The following is a 27,083-nucleotide window of genomic DNA, read 5'->3' on the forward strand; positions in this document are numbered from 1 at the left end:
TCCAAATTTCGGTTATTTTACTACTTGCAGGGTTTCAAACTATATTAGAGCCAGGTAAGTTAATCAATTAGGATTCCCCAACTAAACGTCTCATTGCTTTGTCTATCTATTCAGACCTTTAATTTATCTCTTTTTTATCCGAATATCCAAACCTTTCTATAAAACCATTAAACTCAAGTACTTCTTTCATTTTTCATTTCCAACACCTCCCTTTCTATCCTTACCCGCCTCCACATGTAAATCTTTTACCTTCCACCCTGCCTTTATCCATATCCACATATATATTTTATCCGCGTCCATTGCTCCTCCCATATTTACTCCACTTTCCTGAAGACTCTCCGACCAATCTTTCTTGACCTTATATTGAAATAACAACTCAAACAAACATCAGCTTGCATTCTAGCCCCAAGTAGTCTAATTAAGCTTTCGCTACCCTTCCCTCTCCCACGCACCTCCCAACTCCGTTCGTCCCAGACCACAACTCAAAAAGATCGCGATCTCTGCTCTCCTCGTCTAGGAAAATAATTCATGCGCAGTTTGAGTTAGAGTTCAGACAAATCTTATATGCAATATATGTCCACAATCAGCAACGCTTCTTTCAGTCTCCATGTCTCATCATCGATATACAACTTTTCCATTTAATCCCAGACGGAAATCATAAAGTTTTAAGAACATCGCTAAGTCTTTATTCTTTAGTCTTCTGCCCTTCCGGAAGAGGAAAGCAACACCCTCCGCCTTGTAGCCACGTGTCTCGCTGCTTGTCTTCTCCTTCTCCTTGTCTCTCTCCAGGTCCGGATGAATCAGGAAGTCCCGCCTTCAGGGTCTTGTAGTAAAATTCTCGGGCTTCACAGACAGAATTAATGCGGTGTTTTTGGTTGCCAAATGTAACTGTAATACCAGCTGGGACTTCCCATTTGTATGGAATCTGAGAATTTCTGAGTTCTTCGGTTAAGAAAGCGTACTCTCTCCTTGTTCTTAATATTTGAGATGGTATCTCTTTAAAAACAATCAAGTCCTGTCCATCAATTCTCAACCTCTTGCTGTAAAACCTCTGTATTATCTCATTTCTGGATTCCCTTGTGGTAAAGTATATAATTATGTCCCTCGGAAGCTGTCGCTGTTTTGCTACCCACGAATTCTGGCGGTAAATTCTTTGAATCTGCCAATCAAAATTAAGTCCCGGACTTCCCACCAAGCGGCTAAAAGCCTCAAAGAAGATCTGTTTCAAATTCTCCTGTTGGTTTTCACGCAGTCCTCTAACTCTTATTGCAAAGGCAGTCTTATTATAATTTATCATGACAAGTTGTTTTTGAGCATTTTCAATTTCCTGTTGTAACGTTTGAATTTTGGATATCAAATTAAGGTTAGTTTCTTCCAAAAGTTCCAATTTGTCCTCCGTTTCAGCAATATAATCTGTCATGACTGTCATTACTCCGATCATATCCTCCTTTGCCTGAGCAATTTTAGCATCAAATTGATCATATAAATCCGATATCAGTTGATTAATTTCCTGTCTGAAATCATTAAGCGTTTTGAGAAGAAATTCTTGTGTTAACAAATCTCCCGTGGAGGGTGTAGGAGGCAAGGGTAGCGGCTTCATAGCAGTTTTTGGAGATATGTTATTAAGGAGGCGCTTCTGTTTAGATTTGGGAGCCATTCCAGAGTAAAAATAAAAGACAAGCAATCAAGCGAGCCAAAAATCAAAGTCTCTGCTCCCCTCAGTTAATCTTTTAGCAATTAGTACGGAGAAGCCTTCAGGAGGGTAGGACTGACTGAGTACGTCACATCAAACACAAAAGCTACGAGATCGCCATCTTGTGACGCAGCTAAAAAAAAAAAAAGGGAGCCTTTTGCGAAGTTGAAGCTGGTATTTTAGATAGTAATGGAAGAAATTCCTCAGGAATGGTCCCCGCCCGGATTGATTTTTAAATAGCTTAGCTTTGTCCTGGGGGGGGGGGGGCAATCTGCCTAGGGCTGCAAAAAAGGCAGCGCGGAAAACTGGCCGGAGTAAAGGCTCAGCTAATGTTGAACCTCTTCTCCATTCACAGCAAAAAAAAGCTATGAATTACAAAGAGATCCTAACGACTGACCTTCTCCCTGCCCCTTTCTGCCAGAAAGGGGAGATATCTATAGATCTTATAAGATATACGAACCAGAATCCTGACAGGAGCTTCGTTGAGCTCCCGACGGCGGCAGCCTCCTCCCCCCGAAGCCCCTAGGGCCTCTTTTCATCTAAATCTGGCCCTGAACCTAATCCAAAAGGAGACACCCCCAAGAACCAAGACACAGAACAGGACAATGGCATCGCCCTCCTCTCTTACATCAAAGGCACCACGGATAAAATCGGCAAAATTTTCCACAAGCACAATATCAAGACAGCCTTCAGCACTGACCATAAAATAGCCAACATCTTAAGAAACCCCAAAGACAAGATCCAGGTAGAAAACCAAGGAGTCTATGAAATACCATGCAAAATCTGCCCTGCACATACATTGGACAAACTAATAGGAGTATAAATGCACGCATCGCAATACACAAGAAGTCAGTCAGAAAAAAAAGAAAAAACTTCCTCCATTTTCCGGCACCTTAAAGCAACAGGACATGAAATTGATTTTGAAGGAACGAAATTAATCACCAAAACTGAACACTTCGACAAGAGAATAATTATGGAAGCGATCGAAATAGAAAAACACCCCCACAATATGAATACACCTGACAATACCTCCTGCCTACCAGACATCTGGAAACCAGCCCTAGTCAACAAGTGAGCCCCACCCACTACCCAGGTCGTTACAACACAAAAGAGCAACGGACACACAGCCAGCACCTCAGCCACACAGGATGATATGAAACAGCCGACCAATCTACAAACATCAACTCCATCTACCAATCAGGATGCAACTAAACAGCCAATCAACCCACTTACAGCAACAAAGCCAGCACTCCACACATCCCCACCAATATTTATAGAGAGACGGCAGCTCTGACCATGCTTTACTCGCACAAGCATGAAGCCGAAAACACCAGCCTGAAGATGGTGAGTGGCGCCTCACCGAAACGTTGCCAAGACAATCTCAATCTTACACGGGAAAAGACCCGAATACAACAAGACCAGCATGTGTGTGTGTATGTATGTATGTATGTATGTATGTATGTATGTATGTATGTGTGTGTATGTGTATATATGTATGTATGTATGTATGTATGTATATACACATGCAGACATACAAACAAACAAACAAACAAATAAATAAAACAAACCATTTAGGCCTACAGAAATAAAAACTGGCAGCTTGAAAAACACCAAGTAATTAAATCAATATTTCTCAGTCACTACAAGATAACCACTGATAATTTGAATGCCCTTTCTATAGCTCAAAGTCCACTTTCATGAATTGGGATACACCCCTGTAACAAGAACAAATGCCAAATAACACACTCCAGCTTTTCTTCTCTTTCCAAGGTCCATTGACTCCTGCCATTTTAAGAGATTTAAGATTTGAGATTTTATTAATATTTGTAGGCCGCCCTTTTCCCTGAGGGGACTCAGGGCGGCTCACATAAAATCAGGGAGGGGGAATACAGACATTGACATAGAGACATATAATAAAATAATAAGCAACATACTTTCATCATTCGGGAGGGGCGGCTATCCTTATCCCCAGGCCTGACGGGCTAGCCAGTTCTTAAGGGCTGTGCGGAAGGCCTGGACGGTGGAGAGGGTACGAATCTCCACGGGGAGCTCGTTCCAAAGGGTCGGGGCTACTACTGAGAAGGCCCTCCTCCTTGTAGTTGCCAGCCGGCATTGGCTGGCCGATGGAATACGGATGCCATGCTGGTCATGGAGAAATGCACTAGGTCACAACCCAGCAAGGCCTTGTTTTCTTCTCACAAAGGTTTCAGCTACTGAAATCCACACATTAAATTAAGCCCACAATATTGAAGAGCTGTGGTGGTGCAGAGGTTAGAATGAAGTATTGCAGGCTAATTCTGCTCACACTACCAGTAGTTCAATTCCTTCGATCCTGACTGGGTGAAGATTGACTCAGCCTTCCATCCTTCCGAGGTCAGTAAAATGAGGAGCCAGATTGTTGGGGGCAATTATGTTGACCCTGTAAACTGCTTAGAGAGTGCTGTAAACCACTATATAAGTCTTAAGTGCTATTGCTATTGCTATACTTAAGAAGTGGTTTGAGCCAAGGTCTGTTTTAAGAGTCTGTAAGAGACGGAATGTTTTACTTGAGTCTTCATGCACAGACACACACAATTTCTCTCTACTTTTTATACTGGCATAATTCAAAGTCAATGGAATATTAAACAGAAGAATGAATGCTTCTGCTTTAAGTCAAAGAAATACGACATTCAGCAATTCAGCAACCTGAGAGGAGCTTCTCCCTTGCTCTTCCCTTCCTTGCATACCTGTCCCTCAGACAGGTGCCTTCTTGGCCAAATGTTTACACCAGAATGAGAAGGAAGGGGAAAAAGATCAGGAGAAAAGAGGAATCATTTGAGTGAATGACCTCTCATCATTCACCAGAGTTTGTCCTTTATTTTGTCTCCACTGTCTGCAGAGTTTTTCCTTCTGCATTTTAAACAAGAAGAACAGTTTCACTCAACATGTTTTTTAGCTGTTGTGAAATTTATAATCACGACTTTTGCTAAATTGTATTAGCCTGAAAACCATCATGTGTTAAATAAGTCAAACTGGTTGAGTTCACAAATAATCCTAAGCCATTAATTATATTTGAGAAACAATAAGTCAAAAGGAAGCATCTAACATTGAATCCTGATCTGATATGGAAATCCATCCAACAGTAGTAAATACTCCATGCCAGTGGTGGGATGCTGCAGTGAGCATGCACTTAGCGCACGCGCATGTACCTAAAGTGCTTGCACACAGTGCTGAAAATGGAGCATTTAGAAGCTCAGCTCCTTTTACTTTCCAAGTCAGCAATGATAAGTAGAACAGTGAGGAGGGGGGAATCAGTTGTGCCACGTGATTGAAATGAGCTAGAAAGCAGGAAATAAAAGACAGGGTAGGGTGGGAGTGAGTGGGCGGGCCAGCTGATTGATGCTACCGGTTCGCCCAAACCAGTCTGAACTGGCTGAATACCACCTCTGCTCTGTGCTGTTCAGGGATGTTCACAAGAAGATCAAAAAAGTTAAGAGGGTCACAAGACTATGCAATCAAAGCCTTTTTTTAATGGACATCCAAACTTATGTCGAAAAAGTGGAGCTTTGATCACATGTTTGTGGCCTCCATTATGAATTTTTTAGAACTCCTTCGTGGGGGTATCCCAAGTGCTCTGGGATGAGCTAACTTTGCAAGTTAGTTAATTCTAATTAATTCTAAAAATTAGTTCTAATTTTTATTATTCTATTTAAAACATCACTGTGTGATTTATATTGCAGTAATTGTTAGGAATATAATTCAAACGGTTGGGTTGGCAATATATAAATCATGTAACAATGCTATAACTGTTTCTTTAAACCATACTGATAATGATTTCAAAATAAATGACCACCAATTCCGTTCTTAGGAACTATCCTTTGTGGAGCCAATTTTAAGGCAGGCGGCTTTTAAAATGAATGATGTCGGATGACATTTCTGGAGACTTTCACTCATGAATTTACTGCTTCTGGATGCAGCCAGTAAAGTAAGACCTGGACTTTTTCTTTTGGCATTTTCATCCTATAAAGATATACTGTATACCATTTTAGCAATTTGAGGGTTAAACCACAATCTCAAATGAAAAATTCCTCTACCAGCCTTTAATGTAATTATTTTCCAGACTGCAAAATAGCAGTAGTTTATTGATCTTCTGCATTTCCATGCTTCAACAACTACCAATGTTGTTAAGAAAGAAAGTCAATTCCCAAGATGAAATTAAATTGTTTTTATATTCCATTTAGCTTTCACGGTGCCCCCATAACAGCTGATTGGCAACAGCATCCTATATGCCATAAGCCTACATAAACAAGAGTGTATCTTTGCATTCAGTCATATGGATAACGAAGCAAAGCAAATACATTATTTGTTACTGACACCACATATGTATCTGGGGGAGGGGGTGGTGGATGTTGCAATTGCATAAAACCCATTTGTTGCAATACTCAACTACAGAAATAAATCTACTGGATAAGTGCAAATGATCTGGGTATTTCCTGGAAAATCTCAAGATTTACACCCCTGTGAAAGTACATTTGATATTGCTGAAATCTGATGATCCGTTTCTATGGGGCAATGCCATTGAAAAGAACATGTGGAATCCTATCTTTCTTTCTAATTTGGAAGCACTTATTGAATCTAAATCTAATCAGCAAGATGAGAACCATGAACCTAAATCTAATCACCAAGATGGGAGCCCTTTTTTCTCTATGGTACTGATGAAGACTAAACAGATCGGATGATAAAAGAAGTCGTGCGAAATGGATCAGTGGCCACATGTTGATCGGGGCAAGGTTGAAATCAGTTGCAAACAGTGTTTTCCACTTAAGGTTAATTTCAATATTAATGTCAGGGTTCCAAGTAACACCCCCAACCAAGTAAGACTCCGAGGCATGCAATTCCTCAAATATCCATTTTATTAGAGATGACATATTGGCACATCTGGAGAAAATCTGAATCTGAAAGCTCCTAGGTTTTCAACACCCAAAGGAAAGTCAAAGTCTCTTCTTTTGCAAGCACATGTCCATCACCTGGTCCAATCAATGCACCATCCCAAATGGAAATGCACCCAAATTCTGCATGTGCAGAAGCATTTTTACCTATTGCACATACACGCATAGTGCACATCAAGTATGCATGCGCAAAGCGCATCCCTGAGCAAACTGGCAGTGGAAGAAGCTGGAACCCACCCCTGTGCCACTCCAGGTACAGGCTGAATGTCCTTGACTCTCAGAGAAAAGAATGTTGTTATGGCTAACTAACTCTACCAACTCCATGCAACCCCCACTCCCAATTTCCCACAGCACTAAGTATGGCAGCCCTGAAGATTCAAAAAATAAATGGCCTCCAAGGCTGTCAATTAACTTTTAAAAAATTAACAATTAAAAAATTCAGGTAGTGTTTGAGGAAGGTCTACAGAAGTATCTAGAGGGACTCTTATTGCCTATCTACAATGTAGCAGCTAGGATAGTATTATAGCCCATAATCTGAATTCAAGGATTTATTTTTCTACTTTTACATTACTTACAGAATTAGGAGTTGCACTACATGTCAACTTATAAAGGAACACTAAAATTCAATTAAGTGTTTGAAGGAACCATAGTAGCACATTTCACAAGTTGTTGCCTTCCATACATTCCTTAAAAAGTGCATCAATGCAACTTAATGGAAAGCCACTTCAACAATTTGCATGAAATCAGTGTAGTAGCCCGATGCCCTCTCCATTTCTTATTGGCAGACGGGAGAATCAAAGGCAAGATACCTGCCTAATAAAATAGCAATAGCAATAACAATTGCACTTAGATTTATATACCACTCCATGGTGCTTTACAGCACTATCTGGGTGGTTTACAGTGTCAGCATTTTGCCCGCAACAATCTGGTCCTCATTTTACTGTCCTAGGAAAGATTTAAAGCTGAGTCAACCCAAATCCCATCAGGATCAAACTCCTGGTTATGGGCAACGTTTGTCTGCTGTATTGCATTCTAACCACTGCACCATCAATTGAAACAGTTCCCTAAAGTAAAAGGATAATTAAAAGACAGCATTTGGGCATTGCTGGTTTTGTATGTCACTCATTACCACCATCAGATTCAATGACTGCAAAATGTTCATTTTGGAACTATAAATTGGAAAGCCAGCATATAAAATGCAGAAATCAAGAAATGGAGGGCCAAGGGCAACACCTTGAACTCCTTTTGAACTTGGTTCTTTTTCATTTTTAAATGTGTTGTGCCTTCCTCAGTAGCTTTATAACATCCTTTAATAGATGTAGGCTTGGGAACCAACAGAACATAAAATCAACCTGAGCTAACTTTATAAGAGTAGACGAAAGTCTGATAGTTACAATATATTTTCCCCACTACGTATGTAGTCTGATCACTGATTTTAAAGCATGGCAATACCAAGCTGTAACTGTGATGGTTTTATTTAAAAAATGGGAGATAGATGTGTGTGTGTGTATGAGAGAGAGAGAGAGAGAGAGAGAGAAGGGGGGATAGATAGACAATAGGTGATAGACAGACACAGACAGATTCTCTCTGTGTTAAGACAACATTTGGTTGTGGTTGTTTTCTCAGTGGGCATTTTCTCTCAGTTCATAGAGAGCTTTAAGAGGATTTTTGGCAGTAAAAAAAATAAAAGAACTGGGGTTTTTGTATGCAGAGTGCTCTTAGATTTCATTGTATGAACCTAAGGCTGTGTTCTCTTGGCTTGGTTGAAACCATATTAGGAACTCGTGGGCTTGCATTGACATAGATGGCAATCATAGAGCTGTGATGGCGAATCTATGGCACGAGTGCTACAGGTGGCATGCAGAGCCCTCTCTATGGGTCATGTGAGCTGTCACCCCAGCTCAGCTCAGCTGCACATACTGGTTTTCAGGTCTCTACTGAACAGATGTGTGCACATGTGTGGGGGCAGGGCATTTGTGGGGAGTGCGTGCCTGCATGTGTGTGTGTGTGGTCACATGTGGGGGGGTCTCGTGCACATGTACGGGGTGGGACATACACAGGGGGCATGTGCACATGCGCAGGGGGCGGGACACATGGGGGGACATGCACACATTGCATTATGGATGTGCACTTGTGCTTGCACTTTTTGCACTCGGCGTCGCAAAGGTTAGGAGGAAGGCGGAAAAAAACCAACAATGAGTGTTATCATAGTTCAGTGGGAGCGAAGTCTGGAGTTGTCCTGCTTCTGTCGTGGTGCTGAAATTTGATCTGTTTGGAGTGACAGCACTAGTGTCAGTTTTGAAAGAGGCTTAATAAGTTCTTTGGGACTTATCATCTTTGACAATTATTGCCTGTTTTTAATCTTCTCTTTTTAGGGAGGTTTATTAAGACAAGAGCCAAGAGGCAGAACATCCTAAAAGAAGATAGATTTAAATATTTAAATCTATTTTGGTCTGGCTTCTTGAATGGAATGCAGATGGATGGAACACAGATTCTCAGTCATCCAGGTTATGGTTGTCCCAAAGGTGCTTTTTGAAGAGGTAACTGGACTTTTTGGTTTTTCTTTGAAGACGTTTGGTTTCTTCAGTTTTGACTGGATGGTGGGGAATGGAAGGATTTATATTCCTTGCAGACAGCTGGTCATTTGCATTCCTTTAGATAGTTTTTAAGGCCACTTGGAGATTTATCTGTGTCCTCAGGGTCAATTGAGTAATGCTAATGGGTGTGGAGTCTTCTTGGAACTGCTGAAAAGACTATATTGTAGATATAGATGATGCCGTATCCCTCCTGCTCTGTTGAGAAGGGGCTGACCAATTTAGATGTAGATGGCCTCTTTGACCCCACTTTCAAATCAATGGACCTCTTTGTCCATGCGGACTCTGCTGTCTTCAAAAGAGTGGCCTTTGTCTTTTAAATGCAGATGGACTGCTGAATCGTGTCCTAATGGGTTTGTTCTCCTATGTTGTGCCATGGACTTATGAAGTGGCTGTTTTATTTTTACCAATGTTTAGTTCTACACATGGAAAGGTGTCTGCTGATGACTTTATAACCTTGATGGATATTTTCTATCTGAGGGTTTAAGACTTTCTGAGGGCTTTGATATAACTGATATCTTTTGATTCAATTGATATCCTTTGGAACTGCTAGCAGGGATTGGGAATTCTACTCTTTTCTTAGTTTATAGTCCTAGTTTCTGATGTTGGAGCAAATAGATTGTGTTTGGTCATCTTTTGAAACAATATTTATGGGAAAACATCATGTGTGACTATATTATTCCAGTGCTTCCTATACAAATTGTTGAATCTAGCTATTCAACTATTCAAAGGCCACTCATACATTTCCCATATTTCCTCTAAGAATCAATTTTGCTTTTAGCCCAAACATTTTTAACACTTCAAAAAAATCAAGTGTGCACTGACCTTTTGCAAGATTTCTGCCTGTCTGCTGTCTGTCTCTGTCTGTCTGTCTGTCTGTCTGTCTGTCTCTGTCTCTGTCTCTGTCTCTGTCTCTGTCTCTGTCTCTCTCTCTCTCTCTCTCTGCTTTTCAGCTTCTCCACCTCTATCTATCATCTCTCTATCTATCCATTCATTCATCCATCTATCCACCCACCCACTATCTATAGTTTGTGTCTAAGACAACCCCTTCAAATTGAAAATAACTGAACCTCTGTCTTCTAGATTTTATTTGATTAATTTTGTTAGATTTTTTTAAAATGAATGATTGGAATGAACATTTTCTGAATTGGAATTCTGTTCCTCAAAATGTACAGTTATAGTAAAATAAAATGGACCTACATTCATTCTTAAAGGATTCTGAGGATATATGTCAAAGCTTCTCGCCATCTGTTTCTTGTTTTTAATATGTGTGTGTATATATTCTAAAAAGCCACAATGGGCTGCTTCTTCTCAGAACATGTACAACATGAGTATGTACAAGAGGAAGCAGAGGAAGGAGAGAACAGACTGAAAGATGACATTTGATACCCACATCCTTATTTGTAGGGGGAAAATAATGTTTCTTAAATTTCTTCTTTAGAAATTTCCAATATGACTTCTACTGCAGAATGGTCTCATTAAATTAAAATTATTAATATAATAGAGACCAAGTCAAGCTGTATTCAACAGGAGTGCAAGTTTGTGTGACTTTTATCTCTGAACTCCTGAATCAATCTTGGATTGTAGGCATCAGCAGTCTAAGCAATAGCAATGATACAATGACAATACCTACAGTTGACATAGGTTTAAATGTCTATGGGTATACTCCAATCACACACTTACACAATGCTTACTTGGAACTAGGGAAATTTTCTACTAGACAGATGTATTTCATTAAAACATTACATATTAGTATTCATATAAATATAAACCTTTTGAAGATTAGGACCTCTTATAACAGTTAACCAAGCCTCTATCTCAAATTAGAAAAGGAACAAAACTGAAATGCTGGCAATATCTCTACCAGCATAAGGAAAAGAATATCTTCTCATTCACCTTTCTTGGCCAGCAAACTTGTTACTGCTTCCCATTTTAATTTAGGTTGGAAAGTCTCAAGAAGATTGCAAAGAGATATTTGGCAACAAATTACAGACAAATTTCACTTCTGTGATGGGGTGGGGAAAATACCCCTTTATCTTCCACACTGTTGGTTCTGGAACAAAATTTCAAGGCGAAACCTATTATGTTTCAAAATCAAGTCTGACTCACAAAATTTTGAAGAACCAGTAATGTTGGATACATGGGAAAAGATTTGGGTAAGAAATGTAAAATTTACACAAGCCCAAAATTTGAAAGAAAACTTTTATAAGATGTTTTATAGATGGCATTTAGATCCTAAAAAACTGGCCTCTATGTATCCAAATTTACAACCTAAATGCTGGAGATGTGATTGTGCTGATGCTACATACTATCATATATGGTGGACTTGTAAAAAGATTAAAGCATTTTGGATAAAAATATGGTGGATTATGCAAAATGTTCTTAAAAAAGGATAAAGTTTACCCCTCAGTTATTTTTGTTAGGTATAATTACTGATTGTACAGTTATAGAGACTAACTTGATTTTGCATTTAATAATTGCAGCAAGACTGTTGGCGCAATACTGGAAGAAGGAAGATTTGCCTACTATTCAAGAATGGACATTAAAAGTAACAAACTTAGCAGAGATGGTTAAAATATCAGCATATCTCAAGGACCATTCCAATGAGAGATATAAATTAGAGTGGAGAAGATGGATTGACTATACTCAAAATAAATATGGGACTAAGAAATTCCAGATAGTTTATGACTGAGGCAACAAGGAATGACATAATCTGTTTAGAGTTAGCCTAACAAAGAGGAGTTAAAGCTCAAATGAGAGAGGATATTAATTTTTTACTTTTAAGTTTACTTTAGAATATTTTTGTTAAAGATTTATACCCTGTATTGGTTCTGGGAAGTCGGGGGAGGGAAAGTTGGGAGGGGTGGGGTTTGGGTGGGGAGGGGAGGGGGAGGGAAGTAAACATTTGTAAAAGTTTTTTTTTAAAATTCAATAAAAAAAATCAAGTCTGACTATAGACAATACAGAGACAAAGAGTTTAAGTAAGTATCAGAATAATTTTGAGCGTGTGTGAAAGGTTGTGCAAACTGTATTTGTCAACAAACAGAAGAACAGCTTTATATACAATGAATTGCAAAGGAAACAATTTATAAACCCAATTTTATTCCAGGTTAGAAGAGGCTGGAATAATTTCAGTGACTATTGTTCCATTTATTGGAGCATGCTAATCAGCTGGCTAAAATCCATGTGGTGCAAAATTTGTTTGTGGTGTAGAATGATGCCATGTGCCTGCTTTCAGGGGAATTTCAGGCTTATTTATTTTGTTGAATAAAATTTGAATATGTCTGCCCTTGTTGATGAACTGTGCTATCATATGGTATATCAATTGTGTACCTCGAGATAGTTTGGGTTATATCTGCAGATAAGAGGATAAAATTAAAATTCATTGTTTTCTTCACAACTTTGATTCCTCAGTGATCTTGCCTAATAATAACATCAGATATGGAAAGTTAGGTAGATATTTCACCGTAATAATAATAATTTACTGTCAGTGCACAACATATGTACAATGCGATTGAGCTCCTGAACAATGTATCAAGAATTCTGAGATATCCCTTACACTATCAGGTCTGGCCAATGATTAATCTTAATATGCAAGCCAAACATATTCATTCTCTATTTTGGAAGCCTTAGTCTAACAGCATTGACTCTGAAAATATGATCAGTGGTTTCCTTTGCCACAGTTTGAAGAATACTAGGGTAGACTCAGTTTGAAAAATAGTAGGGTAGACCTCATCACCACCCATAGACAACAGTGGAAGAATAAAAAGTTAAAATGCTTGAGCATCTATGTAACATTTTTAAAAATATGGAATTCTGCAGGCAGTTGGACTCCAAGGACCTCCAAGGCCCCTTCCAATTCTGTTATTCTGTAGATATTAGATTTACTTGAGTTTTGCCTATGGAGATTCTCAATCATCTAGGTCATGGTTGTCCCGAAGATGCCTTTCAAAATTGGACTTGTTTCCTTGGAAATGTTTTGCTTCTCATCCAAGAAGCTTCAGGAAGTCCAGTTGCCTTTTGAAAAGCACCATTGAAACTACTTGAGTACTGATTTCTATTTAGAAGTCCATCAAGACTCATGTAGAAATAATTTCCAAAAAGATATGAATGCACTGTGTGATTCATTTTAGATCTTATTTTAAAAGTAGCATTGTATACCCGCCTGTCTTTATTATATTTACTAACTTTTAAAATTGCAGTACAGTTTCTACTGTTCAAGACTGCAAGAGGAGTACTTATAAATAATTGTTATACCCAAGATAACCTTTCCTTGTGGCCTTCAACGGGGTAGTGAGCTCACATCTGAAATACAGCAATCATTGAATTCTTTCTGATGGCTTCATAGTTTTGCTACAATAAATCTATATAATTGAGTTTCCAAGTCTCAGGAAATACATTCTACTTTCTTGCCTTATTAGCTGAGAGAGACTTGACAGTCTCACAGATGGGAAAATGCAAAGGCAAGAAATACAGGTGGTCTTCGACTTATGACCACAATTGACTTGAATTATAGGAATTAATTACATATTGTTCCTTAAACATATAGGCAGTCCTTGATTTATGACCACAATGGAGTCTAAAATTTTCATTGCTAATAAGACAGCTGCTAAGTGAGTTTTACCCTATTTTACAACCTTTCCTGCCACCATTGTTAAGTGAATCACTGCAGTTACTAAGTTAGTAACATAGTTGTTAAGTGAATCTGGCTTTCCCATTGACTTGCTTATCAGAAGGGGACCATTGGGGAATATGAATCAGTTGCCAAGTGTCTGAATTTTGATCACATGACCCTGGGGATGCTACAATGGTTGTAAGTCTGAAAAATAGTCATGCCACTTTTTTCAGTGCCACTATAACTTTGAACAGACACAAAACAAACAATTGTAAATCAAGGATTATCTTTAGAGAAATACAACTGTAATTAGAATAGCATAGCATAGCATAGCATAACAGAGTTGGAAGGGACCTTGAAGATCTTCTAGTCCAACCCCCTGCTTAGGCAGGAAACATTGTACCACTTCAGACAAATGGTTATCCAACATCAACTTAAAAACTGTTGGAGCATTCATGACTTCTGGAGGTTCCATTGCTTAATTGTTCTAAGTGTCAGGAAATTTTTCTTTAGTTCTAAGTTGCTTTTGTCCTTGATTAGTTTCCACCCATTGCTTCTTGTTCTACCCTCAGGTGCCTTGGAAAATAGTTTGACTCCCTCTTCTTTGTGGCAACCCCTGAGATATTGGAACACTGCTATCATGTCTCCCCTAATCCTTCTTTTCATTAAACTAGACAGACCCAGTTCCTGAAACCGTTCTTCATAATCATCTTTGTTGTTCTTCTCTGCACTCTTTCTAGAGCTCAACATCTTTTTTACATCATGGCAACCAAAACTGGATGCAGTATTCCAAGTGTGGCCTTATCAAGGCATTATAAAGTGTATTAACACATCATGTGATGAACACTTCATGAGCTATGCATAAGCAAAGGACAAACAATGGTGGCAAGCTTCTAGGCTAAATATGCCGTGGACTAATTATTTGATATTTTGCCAACAACTGTGGTGGGCATCTTCAGAGGCACAAGAGCCCTGATTTATAACACCCTTACTGACAGTCATAGGAAACTGATTATACTCTTGTGTTTGTCATAGAACTAATCTCTAATTGCAACATGTCATCAGAATTTTGGAAAACCAATTTCTGATGGGTTCTGCATCCAGATGAATTGGCAATTGGCCTAAAGTCTCAGAGAAGAAGTGAAGTTAACTTCTAACGGATACCACACACACACCCAAATAACCCCGAAAACCTTCAAGAAAAAAGAAAAGGCTCTCCTATAACATGAGCCAGTAGATGCGGAAAATAATGTGGGAAAATGCGGGATAAAGAAGGAAAGAAGGAACTAGTTTAGAGAGAAAACTTAAAGGAGCATTTAATTAAAGTTAAAAGTGCAGTAGTAGAGATCAAGACAGAGATGCAGTTTAATTTGATTCAGTTCACATAATGGGAAGAAAACAGGAAAATTAATTAATAGGCTTATAAGAAGCTATTTGGATATAAATTATGTATAAACACAGGATTAGGACTTTATATTCAGTTTTAATCTTGAATCTGAAGTGCTACTTGTGCTTTTGTAAAGCTTTATGTACTGTACAACACCTGGATTAATTTGGGAGGTGACTTATAAAATTGGTTTTAGACCCTGGTCTATAATGATTCCTCCTGCCTGCTTAAATTCCTATTATTGAACCATTAACACTTTCCTGATTTCTCCTACCTGTTTAGCTTTTATCCTTGGTTATTGGCTTTAATGCTGCCTAAAACATTATTCTCCATAAAAGAGCAAGCTCTCTCTACAGTGCCTTTATAAAGAGACAAAATATTTTCGGAGGAATTAGGAGAGGGAAGAGGATGTTTTCTTGCAGCCAGCAGATTTTATTATCTATTTTTTAGTCTGTTCTTTCTTCTTCTTCTTTAAAGTGTCATTTGGAACAGCCCAAGAGGGCAACTCCTCCATCTTTATTTTGTTTTTTTTTAGACTGATCACATGACCACACAATCACATTTTAGCTTAATGGATTATGCAAGGCTCTGTGATTAGCTCATTTGGTGTGTTGGCAAATTCAGAAAATTGGATTAATTCCCCAAACCATGATTCATTTAACCAGAGGTAAGTATGTAAAGAGCTAATATGTCCCCTTCTGTCCTTCTAACTTTATTTTTTAATATCCATTTAGGAAATAAAGTGTTGCTATTAGATAAAGAGAACTGAGAACTTAAAGGCTATAGTTCCAAACTGTGATGGTGCTGATAGATTCATTGGATCTTTCTTCCAAAGAATGAGAGTTACAAAACATGAATATTGAAATATCAAAATAAGGTAATAAAAACAATATCAGAATGCTGGCAAGATATTACATGGTCAATTTCTATAAAGGTTCAAGTAGGAAGTGGAAAAAAGATAAAATCTGGCAAAGGCTCTCAACTGGAATATTTTAATAAAAAGAAACTGAAGGCTTCATTTTAGCTGCTATTTGAACAAATGCAATCAAGGCCAGAATTGAAAATAACCAAATGATTCAAAGTGCAGATTGTGCAAAGCAGGGGAAGAAATATTTCATACACTTCACTTATTATAACTGATTATGAATGATGACATAAAGTGATTATGTTCACTGGAACATCTGTAAAAATATTATTTGCCAGTAATGAAAAATTGGTAGGAACCTATAGCTGAAAAAATAGTAGAAAATGAGCACATTAAAATATTATAAGATTTCTGAATATAAAGTCTTGGCTCATAACATCCCAGATTTAACTGTAGTTGTAAAGAAAGTATGTGTCACTGATGTGACAATACCAGGAGGATAGTAGAAGTCAAGACAAAGAATGAAGAAAATCAGAAAGGACCTGAAAATCAGAAAGAACTGAAAATTGAAGATGAAAGATCATGGCATGAACCAGCTATGGTGGTTCCAACAGTTATCAGCACATTGGTTACCATAGAAAAAAATCTTGAACAACACTGTCAATCTGTGAATTGACAAAATTTCCATTGTCACTTACAAAAAGACCCACTGCTTGGATCGATACATACAGTATATTACACCAATACATTACAACATCCCAAGTACTTAAAAAAACACTTGATGTGTATGAAGGCCATCACCAGCTAAAGAAGTGGCAGCTGTGATTTCATATTGTTGTGTGCATAACAATAACATCTGCATCTCCCAGGTTCTTGGGAAGGATTTGATGGGTTGATTAAAATGCCACATCCAGTCTAGACATCTGGCTGACTATGTAACAAATCATAATAATTAATCAACTGCAAAAAGCAGCTTTACTTGGAACAGGTTACATTCTGCAATGATACCTTTATTATCAAAGATAATCAAATGAAATTTTCTTGTCCCAGATCCTTGAGAGGACTTGGACATGGATAAAAATTCCAAATCCAGTCTGAATATCTGGATAACTGTGCAATGAACCATAATATTTTTTTTAAAAAAAATCTATCCCCCACCCCCACCCCAAATAGTTTGGCATTACTTTTTCTACTTCACTTAAAAGGTTAGAAATCCTGTCAGTAGGGAACATTAATATTCATGTATGCAAGGCTGTATTACAGATTTATTACTGCTTGTCAAAATTTTGGAGTCAAAGCAGCTTTGACACAAATGTTATTTGTAGTCAAGGGAAATAATCCAGGTAGAAAAGGAGAGCCACGAGGAAGAGTTGATCACAGTGAGTAGTTAGATTAAGATCAGGAAAAGGGGAAAAGAAGGCAATGAAATTGGGAAATCTGGTACCAAAGAAAAGAATTATGAACCAAGTCATAATACTGAAGTCATTTTATTTATTGATAGATAGATAGATAGATAGACAGACAGACAGACAGACAGACAGACAGACAGAGACAGAGACAGAGACAGAGACAGAGACAGAGACAGAGACAGAGACAGAGACAGAGACAGAGAGACAGAGAGATGATATAGATATAGATATAGATTGTCTTCGCAACGTTTCAGTGTGGTCCCACTCGCCATTTTGAGGCTGGTGTTTTCGGCTTCGTGCTTGTGCAAGTAAAGCATGGTCGGAGCTGCCGTCTCTCTATAAATCTTGGTGGGGGGTGTGTGGAGTGCTGGCTTTGTTGCTGTAAGTGGGTTGATTGGCTGTGTAGTTACATCCTGATTGGTAGATGGAGTTGATGTTTGTAGATTGGTCGGCTGTTTTGTATCATCCTGTGTGGCTGAGGTGCTGGCTGTGTGTCCGTTGTTCTTTTGTGTGGTAATGACCTGCATGGTGGGTGGGGCTCATTTGTTGACTAGGGTTGGTTTCCAGATGTCTGGTAGGAGGGAGGTATCATCACGTTTATTCATGTTGTGGGGGTGTTTTTCTATTTCGATGGCTTCCATAATTATTCTCTTGTTGAAGTGTTCAGTTTTGGAGATTAATTTGGTTCCTTCAAAAACAATTTCATGTCCTGTTGCTTTAAGGTGCCGGAAAAGGGAGGAAGTTTTTTCTTTTTTTTCTGACTGACTTCTTGTGTATTGTGATGCGTGCATTTATACTCCTATTAGTTTGTCCAATGTATGTGGCAGGGCAGATTTTTCCCAGGATGTTGCAGCACAGGACTCAGGATATCACTACACCAGAGCTCAGGATGTCATCACATAGCCCATTACCCAGGTCATTATAACACAAAAGACTAATGGGCACACAGCTAGTACCTCAGCCACACAGCCGACTAATCTGCATACATCAACTCCATCAACTAATCAAGATGTAACAACAAAGTCAACCACCTGCTTACAGCAACAAAGCCAGCACTCCACACACCCCCACCAATATTTATAGAAAGACAGCAGCTCTGATCATGCTTTGCTCACAGAAGCACGAGGCTGAAGACACCAGCCTGAAGATGTGAGTGGGACCTCGTCGAAATGTCGCCAAGATACTCTCAATCTTACATGGGAAAAGACCCGAATACAACAAGACCAGCGTATATATGTATATATAAACAGACATCGTGATCTCCAGAACTTTAAAATAGATTGCTCACTGAGCTTTCACCGTCAGAGTGTTAAAGCCATTAAAGAGATACCTGCCTTTGTACAATGTTAATCAATTTGGCCAATCTGACAATGTTAGCAATGGCTAACGAAAGCTCAGCGAGCAATATATTTTAAAGTTCCAGAGATCACAATGTCTGCTTCTTTTATAACTACATCTGGAAGTTGCATTTTTAGGACACACACACACACACACACACACACACACACACACACACACACACGTACGTTGTGGAATAACCTAATTGCAGAGTCCTGGACAGTTATTAAATTCACCAGGTATATACTTTTCTGAAGTTTTAAACCAAGTTTCTTTAAGTAACATCTGCCTGCAAGATTTACTCACATCACATTAAGTGCAGGCTACCAGATGTGGATGAATCCAAATGACTACTACATCGTGGCTAACCCTACTGCTCATCTGGATTTCTGCAACCTAGATACCCAGTCTTTTACATTAAGCTAAAATGTACTCAGCTCATGCACTAATGTACTTGCTCAACTTATGATACTCTGTGCTCATTTGCCCGAACCGGAAAAAAATACTTTAAAAGTGGAAAAAAGATGGCCACGCCCACCTGGCCAATGGACCCCCCACCTAGCCACGCCCACAGAACCAGTGGTTAAAAAAAAAAGATTTCACCATTGCTTTGTAGCCTAACAAGAGTAGAGACTTAGTTTGGGCATGAGAGACGATTGTTTAGAGCTGTGACTAGTTTGAGGCAGGAAGGAAATAACTGTCCACGCAAGACATGACTCAGAGTGATGTACATCATTAATAAACAGCCATAAATCCATGAAAAACAATACAATCAACAAATAATAGAAACAAAACATCAAGTTTAGTTACTTCTGTCCTGATGTCTCAGCCCACAATTATTATTTTCATTTACTATTTAAGGGTAATTATTTGATTCCTTAGTTTGATTTTCTATTCTTAACTGTTTGTTTTGATGGACCTGTATGCGTATGTATAAAATTCAGAATGAAGGCCAGGTTTGATTGTTTTTCAGCAGATTTATTACATTATTGTCTTGAGACAGATTTCTAAACATAACGATGTGAAATTTATGTAAGCTGAAATAACATGGCATCCTATCTGTTACAAGCTTTTGAGTGATAAATGTCTGGCACACCCCACTTCAGGAAAAGATGGGCGGTAGAGGAAATTGCTCTCCCACAGTTGTTTCTTTAAAAACAGTGCAATTCAAGGCAGAATCTGGTTTCAACATAGGTAAAGGTAAAGGTTCCCCTCGAACATATATGCTAGTCATTCCCAACTCTAGGGGGGGTGCTCATTTCCATTTCAAAGCCAAAACGCCAGCGCTGTCCAAAGATGTCTCCGTGGTCATGTGGCCGGCATGACTAAATGCCAAAGGCATACGGAACACTGTTACCCTCCCACCAAAGGTGGTTGCTATTTTCCTACTTGCATTTTTATGTGCTTTCGAACTGCTAGGTTGGCAGAAGCTGGGAAAAGCTCACTCTGTTACGTGGCACTAGGGATTCGAACCGCCAAACTGCAGACCTTTCTGATCAACAAGCTCAGCACCTTAGCCACTAAGCCACCGCATCCCCAACATAGTAGCACTTAAATTTATTCCTGAAAAATCTTTGAGTTGACTTTCTTTTATCAAGGCTTTATATTTCATGGATCTGCTGGGCTTGTTCAACGACAATAAACAATGTGCTTCTTTCAAGGTGAATACATATTTGGTTATGATAAGCTGATGTGGGTCACATCCTATTTGATCAGTTGCGTAAAGTATAATCCCGAGATGCACACTGCTGTTGTTGTAGGAGAAAGGAAGAGTGCAAGGAAAAGCAGAGGATTGAAAACAAAACAACACAAAATACAGCATAATAACACAAAATACATACAGCTATACATGCATACCTTTGGGGTAGGATCAGTGGTGGGTTCTGGATCCCGTTGCAACTGGTACATCCACCACATGAATCCACACAGCATGCACGCACATGCGTGCACTATGCACTTACGTCCTTACTGCCTGCGACGCTCCAGCTGTTCAGCAGAGTGTCGCGCAGGCACTGTACACTCTGTGAGCGGAAGCCCCGAAGAGCTCAAATACTGGTAACGAGTGCGGGCGGGCGTGTCCTCTGGAGCACCGTACCGGAATGGTACCCGGTGCTCCCAGCAGGCATTGGTTTGTCTGTACCAGGGCATACCACTCATAACCCACTACTGGGTAGATATACACAATTACAATGTAATTATTCTTATTACTAACAGAATATTTAAAGGTGGACTTAAACTATGGCAATTGCTGGCACAACATTTGAATCTCTCCAGGAACTTAACTGTATGTACATTGTGGGATTAATGGCAGATGTCACACTGTGTCTTGCTGTAGAACAGGGGTGTCAAACTCAGTTTAATTGAGAGCTGTATCAGGGTTGTGTATGACCTTGGGAGAAGGGGAGGGTGTGACCAGGGGGGGGTATGGCCAGCTTGATGTCACTTGTGTTGGGGGCGCCTGGTCCGAGCACTCTGCCAGAGAAAAGAGGCTCCCGAGCTCTATTTTCAGCTGCGATGGCCTCCTGCAACCCTATGCCAGAGAAAATGGAGCTCAGGAGGGCTGCATGCAGGGTTCGTCCTTTACCATTTCCCAGGACAGCCCTGCGGGCTAGCTCTAAGCACCCCAGCCCTTGAGTTTGACACCCCTGCTGTAGAAGGAAAAATGATATAAGAGACTATGAATATATTTCCTATAAGTCTAACACGCTTGGATGAATGAACAGCTTTTTTTATAACTTTATGAAGGCTTAGTACTCAAAGGAAAACAAAGTACTTTAATATACATTACTCCAGAAAAATTCTTGATGATGAAAGGAACTTCAAAAGAAATCATTCAGAAAAGAAATATGGATGTAGACCTGCTGGTCTCCCACTGCAACACTAGCAAAGTTCTAATTATTTTAAGAAAGTTTTGCTGTAGCTAATTACTTTACAGTGACATTAAACTTAGTAATAATTTATATTTAATTACTTAAATAATAAAATTGCCATATACAGATAGTCCTTGACTTATGACCACAATTGAGTCTCAAATTTCTATTGCTAAGCGAGGCATTTGTTAAGGGAGTTTTGACCCATTTTATGACTTTCTTTGCCACAGCCGTAAAGTGAATCACTGCAATTGTTAGTACTGTTAAATGACTGTAACTTTGTTGCTTGTATCCTTCCAGTACTTTTCGGCCATCAATCACTGTAATACAATGTCTCTGTTGCGTTATGTACTCTTTATTTTATAATACAATACAATAGCAGAGTTAGAAGGGACCTTGGAGGTCTTCTAGTCCAACCCCCTGCCTAGGCAATACACCTGATACTGTTTCAGACAAATGGCTATCCAACATTTTCTTAAAGACTTCCAGTGTTGGGGCATTCACAACTTCTGGAGGCAAGCTCTTCCACTGATTAATTGTTCTAACTGTTAGGAAATTTCTCCTCAGTTCTAAGTTGCTTCTCTTCTTGATTAGTTTCCACCCCTTGCTTTTTGTTCTGCCCTCAGGTGCTTTGGAGAATAGTTTGAACACTGCTATCATGTCTCCCCTAGTCCTTCTTTTCATTAAACTAGACATACCCAGTTCCTGCAACTTTTCTTCATATGTTTTAGTCTCCAGTCCCCTAATCATCTTTGTTGCTCTTCTCTGCACTCTTTATAGAGTCTCCACATCTTTTCTACATCGTGGCAACCAAAACTGAATGCAGTATTCCAAGTGTGGCCTTACCAAGGCATTATAAGGTGGTATTAACACTTCAAGTGATCTTGATTCTATTCCTCTGTTTATGCAGCCTAGAACTGTGTTGGCTTTTTTGGCAGCTGCTGCACACTGCTGGCTCATATTTAAATGGTTGTCCAAGATCCCTCTCACAGTTACTACTATTGAGGAAGGTGCCACCTATACTGTACCTGTGCATTTCGTTTTTCTTGCCTAAATGTAGAACCTTACTCTTTTCACCATTGAATTTCATTTTATTAGATAATGCCCAATGTTCAAGTTTGTCAAGACAATTGATATTGATATTGAATGTTTCCTGATTGCTTATTTGTGCCATATGACTATATTGTCTTTTAATGTACATTGAGAGCATTTGTACCAAAAACAAATTCCTTGTGTGTCCAATCACACTTGGCCAATAAAGAATTCAATTATTCTGTTCTGTTCTGTTCTGCTCTACTCTATTCTAACAACAGACTTGTTAAGTGAATTGGACTTACCTATTGACTCTGCTTGTTAGAGGGTTGCAAAAGGGGATCATGTGACCCCGGGACACTGCAACCATCATAAAGGCAGTTGCCAAGGGCTCCAATTTTAATCACGTGACCACGGGGATGCTGCCATAGTCGTAAGTGTGAAAAATAGTCATGTCACATTTTTTCAGTGTAACATTGAATGCTCACTAAATGAACTGCTGAGGAGGACTATCTGTATTTTCATATAGGAAAGCCCAAACCATATACCTCATACACTAGGAATAAATAGTTGAGTTGGTTATCATATTTTGGCTGTTAATGATATTCTTGTTGCTCTTGAAAAAGCATTTGTTGATTTTAGTTCTCTATCGCTTCCCATTGTGATCTGAAACTGTTCCAAAGGCAGGCTTCACTTCTCTGAATGGCAATATCACCCATCCCAGTTCTTCTGTTGTTAAACCACAATATAAGAAAGCCATGTTGTTGTTGTTGTTGCTGTTGTTAATGTGCCTTCCCCTCCTCTGTTCCCAGGTAAAATCAGATGTAACCAACACTATTTGAGTCTGCTCTGCCATGACCTCAGACAAGTCGATGGTTGCCAAGAACCCTAGAGCTGAAAGAGAGCGGTGAGCAGAAGTACCTATAGGGAGGAGGTTGAAAAAAAGTCAAGATGGTGGCCATAACTAGATGACTGAGGTTTTGACCTTTTTGCCATGTGTCGCAATGTTAATAAACCATTCTTCTTCAAAAGAGAGAGTATATGTAAAATGCAGCATTATAAGCATGTCAACGTTTTGAAATGTTTACATGTTATGTTAAAGTGTAAATAAAGTAAGATTGTACTTTTCATTTTGTTCCACACATGGCTTTTGTGTATATGGTGTGTGTGTGTGTGTGTGTGTGTGTGTGTGTGTGTGAGAGAGAGAGAGAGAGAGAGAGAGAGAGGGAGACAGTGGGAGACAGAGAGGGAGAGACAGACAGACAGAGACAGAGTGACAGAATATGTAGCTATGGCAGCTGATTTCTCAATAGTACATTTTCCAGCTACATCCTGGAAATCTTTCCTTTGGGAAGCGTTAAGGAGATTCCTTCCCTTGATTCTTGAAATTATGTTGTCTCTCTCTGACTGTCTATCAAGCTAACATTTTTACTAGGGCATTTAGACCACTGCAGTCAACATGACTCTGAGCAGCCTACGCACCACAGCCCAGAACATAGGTTAGAACAGTTAAAGTAAGAAATAGATGGCAAAACAAGCAAGCCAACATAGCCTGGCATTAGTAATGATACAGAGATGATAGTATGTATAATTTCAACAGCCTGTCCTTACTTACTCTAGCATAATTTGCTGCCTTCTACTGGATGCTTGTCCAAAGCAGGGCATAAGATGAATGGGCTGGGCTGGGCTGGGCTGGGCTGGGCTGGGCTGGGCTGGGCTGGGCTGGGCTGGGCTGGGCTGGGCTGGGCTGGAGTGGGGTGGAGTGGAGTGGAGTGGAGTGGAGTATAGAACAGAACAGACTAGATTTACTGGACACCCAAGAAATTTGTCTCTGGTGCATAAGCTCTCAATATATATATACAAATAACAAAGTAATATAAGATACCAATAGGAAAAGGAAATAGAAAAGATAAGAAAGATAATAGTCATACAGCCATACTACATGGGTAAATATCTAAGAGCCGAGGTGGCGCAGTGGTTAAATGCAGCACTGCAGGCTACTTCAGCTGACTGCAGTTCTGCAGTTCGGCTGTTCAAATCTCACCGGCTCAAGGTTGACTCAGCCTTCCATCCTTCCAAGGTAGGTAAAATGAGGACCCGGATTGTTGTTGGGGGCAATATGCTGACTCTGTAAACTGCTTAGAGGGGGCTGAAAGCCCTATGAAGCGGTATATAAGTCTAACTGCTATTGCTATTGCTATTGCTATTGCTATCTTTATACATAAGACAGTACTATCGTAATTATCTGTTCAGCAAAGTCATGGCACAAGGGGGAAAAAAACTATCCCTGTGTCTAGTTGTTTTGGCATGCCCCAAGGGGTGGAGTTGAAACAGTTTATCTCCAGGATGTGAGGGGTAGATATTTTCTGAACCCTCTTTCTGACCCATGCAATATACATATACAGTACGATCAATAGTGTTTCTTTTATATTCCTATCATGTGCATCTTCTTTTTATAGAACTAACTCAACTAAGAGCCAGATCAGCCTAACTTCAAAAAAAAAAAGTCATATCTTATATTTTATTGACCTGTAGATCATTTATCTTCTGATTACTGCTATTAAAAAGACCTACCTCAACTACCAAAGAATTCAGGTGCTTTGAATATCGGGGTATGTTGTGCTCTATGACAATAACTGTAAGTTATACAATAATTGATAAGAAAGATGTAGCCGTCTACTCTTATATCATTTTCCATAAGCTAAAAACAGCATTTTCAACTGTGCCCGGTAATAAACAGAAATTCAATTCAATTGTTTCAAGACCATTATAATTAGATGTCAAATGCTTTTCTAATAAACGTCTGTCTTTTCGCACAATCCAATATTTTTTTTGCCTCGTGTAAAGCACTTTAGAGTAATCTAAACTATTGAGGAAATTAAGGCATGAACACAAGGCCAAGTCTTATTTATAACAAGGAGCAGTACAACTGACTCACCGAATAAAGCTGAATTTGACCAGCTAAATTATTTCAATTATTTCTTTAGAGGACCGGCTTCTGTATATTACTCTGATCTTTTAATAGTTGCATAGATTAGAGATGTTGACATCTCCAGATGTTCAAATCCCTGCAGTGCATGACATAACAAGCAGTTGCTACTAAATTCCCTCTTGTACATAATGATTAGAAATGTGGATTTATTCATATGGAAAAATTGCCCATCTTGGATTTAAGTGATCAGAAACAGATTTGTTCTCCACATTTCTATCCAGAATGGATTGTTTTCTTTCTTTTTTTTCCTGAGCGGGCCTACCAAGCTATCTTTAACTCCTTCCTCATATTTATCCTTTCTTTGTGAAGGATTAATTAAGAAGGCAAAACTTTCCATGACTCTCCTACTTCAGGGATTTAAAAAATTGCATTATGTGATTACTGTAAGCACACAGTGATCAAAGTTTAACAGTATTTAACCTAATGAAAGCTCTAACGATGCTGTCCCCAAATGGTATTGGTATTGGTATTTTATTATTTGTATGCCGCCCTTCTCCGGGAGAACTCAGGGCGGCGAACAATTCAAAGGGGAAAAAGAGGGGGAACATAAAAGACAAAATACAAATAATAAAAGTAGACAACAGTCGCACAACCATACATGTCGAGAGGGGAGGGAACTCATCACCCCCAGGCCTGCCGGCAAAGCCAGGTTTTGACGGCTTTTCGGAAGGCCTGGAGAGAGGTGAGGGTCCGAATCCCTGCGGGGAGTTCATTCCAGAAGGCCGGAGCTGCCACAGAGAAGGCCCTCCCCCAGGTAATAGCCAGGTGGCATTGGCTGGTAGATGGCACCCGGAGGAGGCCAACCCTGTGAGATCTAATGGGTCTGTGGGAGGTAATTGGCAGCAGGCGGTCTCTCAAGTACAACTGCAACTGTTAAAGGCCTACAAGAGAAAGGAAGGCCATAAAAGCAGCGGCAGCTCCAAATGAGTTTGGCCCATTTTTAGAATCTAGGTTTATGCAATTGTACGAAGAAATCTAAGAGCGTCTTTAAACCATACTCAGTCAAATAATTCATAATTAAAATGTCCTCAATATAGGGTTGACCATGGTCTGCTTTAAGATTTCCAAAGAGTGGAAGTCCACCATCACTGGCACAATAAAACAATACAGGTAGTCCTTGAGTTATAACCACAATTCATCCCCAAATTTATGTTGCTAAGTGAGACATTCGTTAAGTGACCTCATTTTACAACCTTTCTTGCCACAATTGTTATGGGAATCCCTGAAATTGTTAAGTTAGTAGCAGGTTGTTAAGTGAATGTGGCTTCCCCATTGATTTTGCCTCTTAGAAAGTAGCAAAAGATGATCACATGCAGCTGTCATAAATATGAACCAGTTGCCAAACATCTGCCTTTTGTTC

At 39.3% G+C, this 27,083-nt stretch overlaps 2 protein-coding genes across 20 annotated transcripts in view; one reads left to right on the forward strand and one right to left on the reverse strand.

The window, feature by feature from the left end:
* Nucleotides 1-1,627, forward strand: part of CEP15 (centrosomal protein 15) — a 431,988-nt gene extending 430,361 nt beyond the window's left edge. Inside the window, exon 5 of the mRNA XM_087708813.1 lies at nt 1,112-1,627. Coding sequence (XP_087564939.1) covers nt 1,112-1,336 — 225 coding nt within the window. The 3' untranslated portion in view covers nt 1,337-1,627. The remainder of the gene's footprint in view (nt 1-1,111) is intronic.
* CADPS (calcium dependent secretion activator) overlaps nt 1-27,083 on the reverse strand; it is a 434,367-nt gene that overhangs the window by 341,268 nt on the left and 66,016 nt on the right. The window lies entirely within an intron of this gene.

Source organism: Thamnophis sirtalis, unplaced genomic scaffold (assembly GCF_051295495.1).
Source record: "Thamnophis sirtalis isolate CommonGarterSnake01/CBP01778 unplaced genomic scaffold, rThaSir2_p1.2 scaffold_3, whole genome shotgun sequence".
Taxonomy (NCBI): domain Eukaryota; kingdom Metazoa; phylum Chordata; class Lepidosauria; order Squamata; family Natricidae; genus Thamnophis; species Thamnophis sirtalis.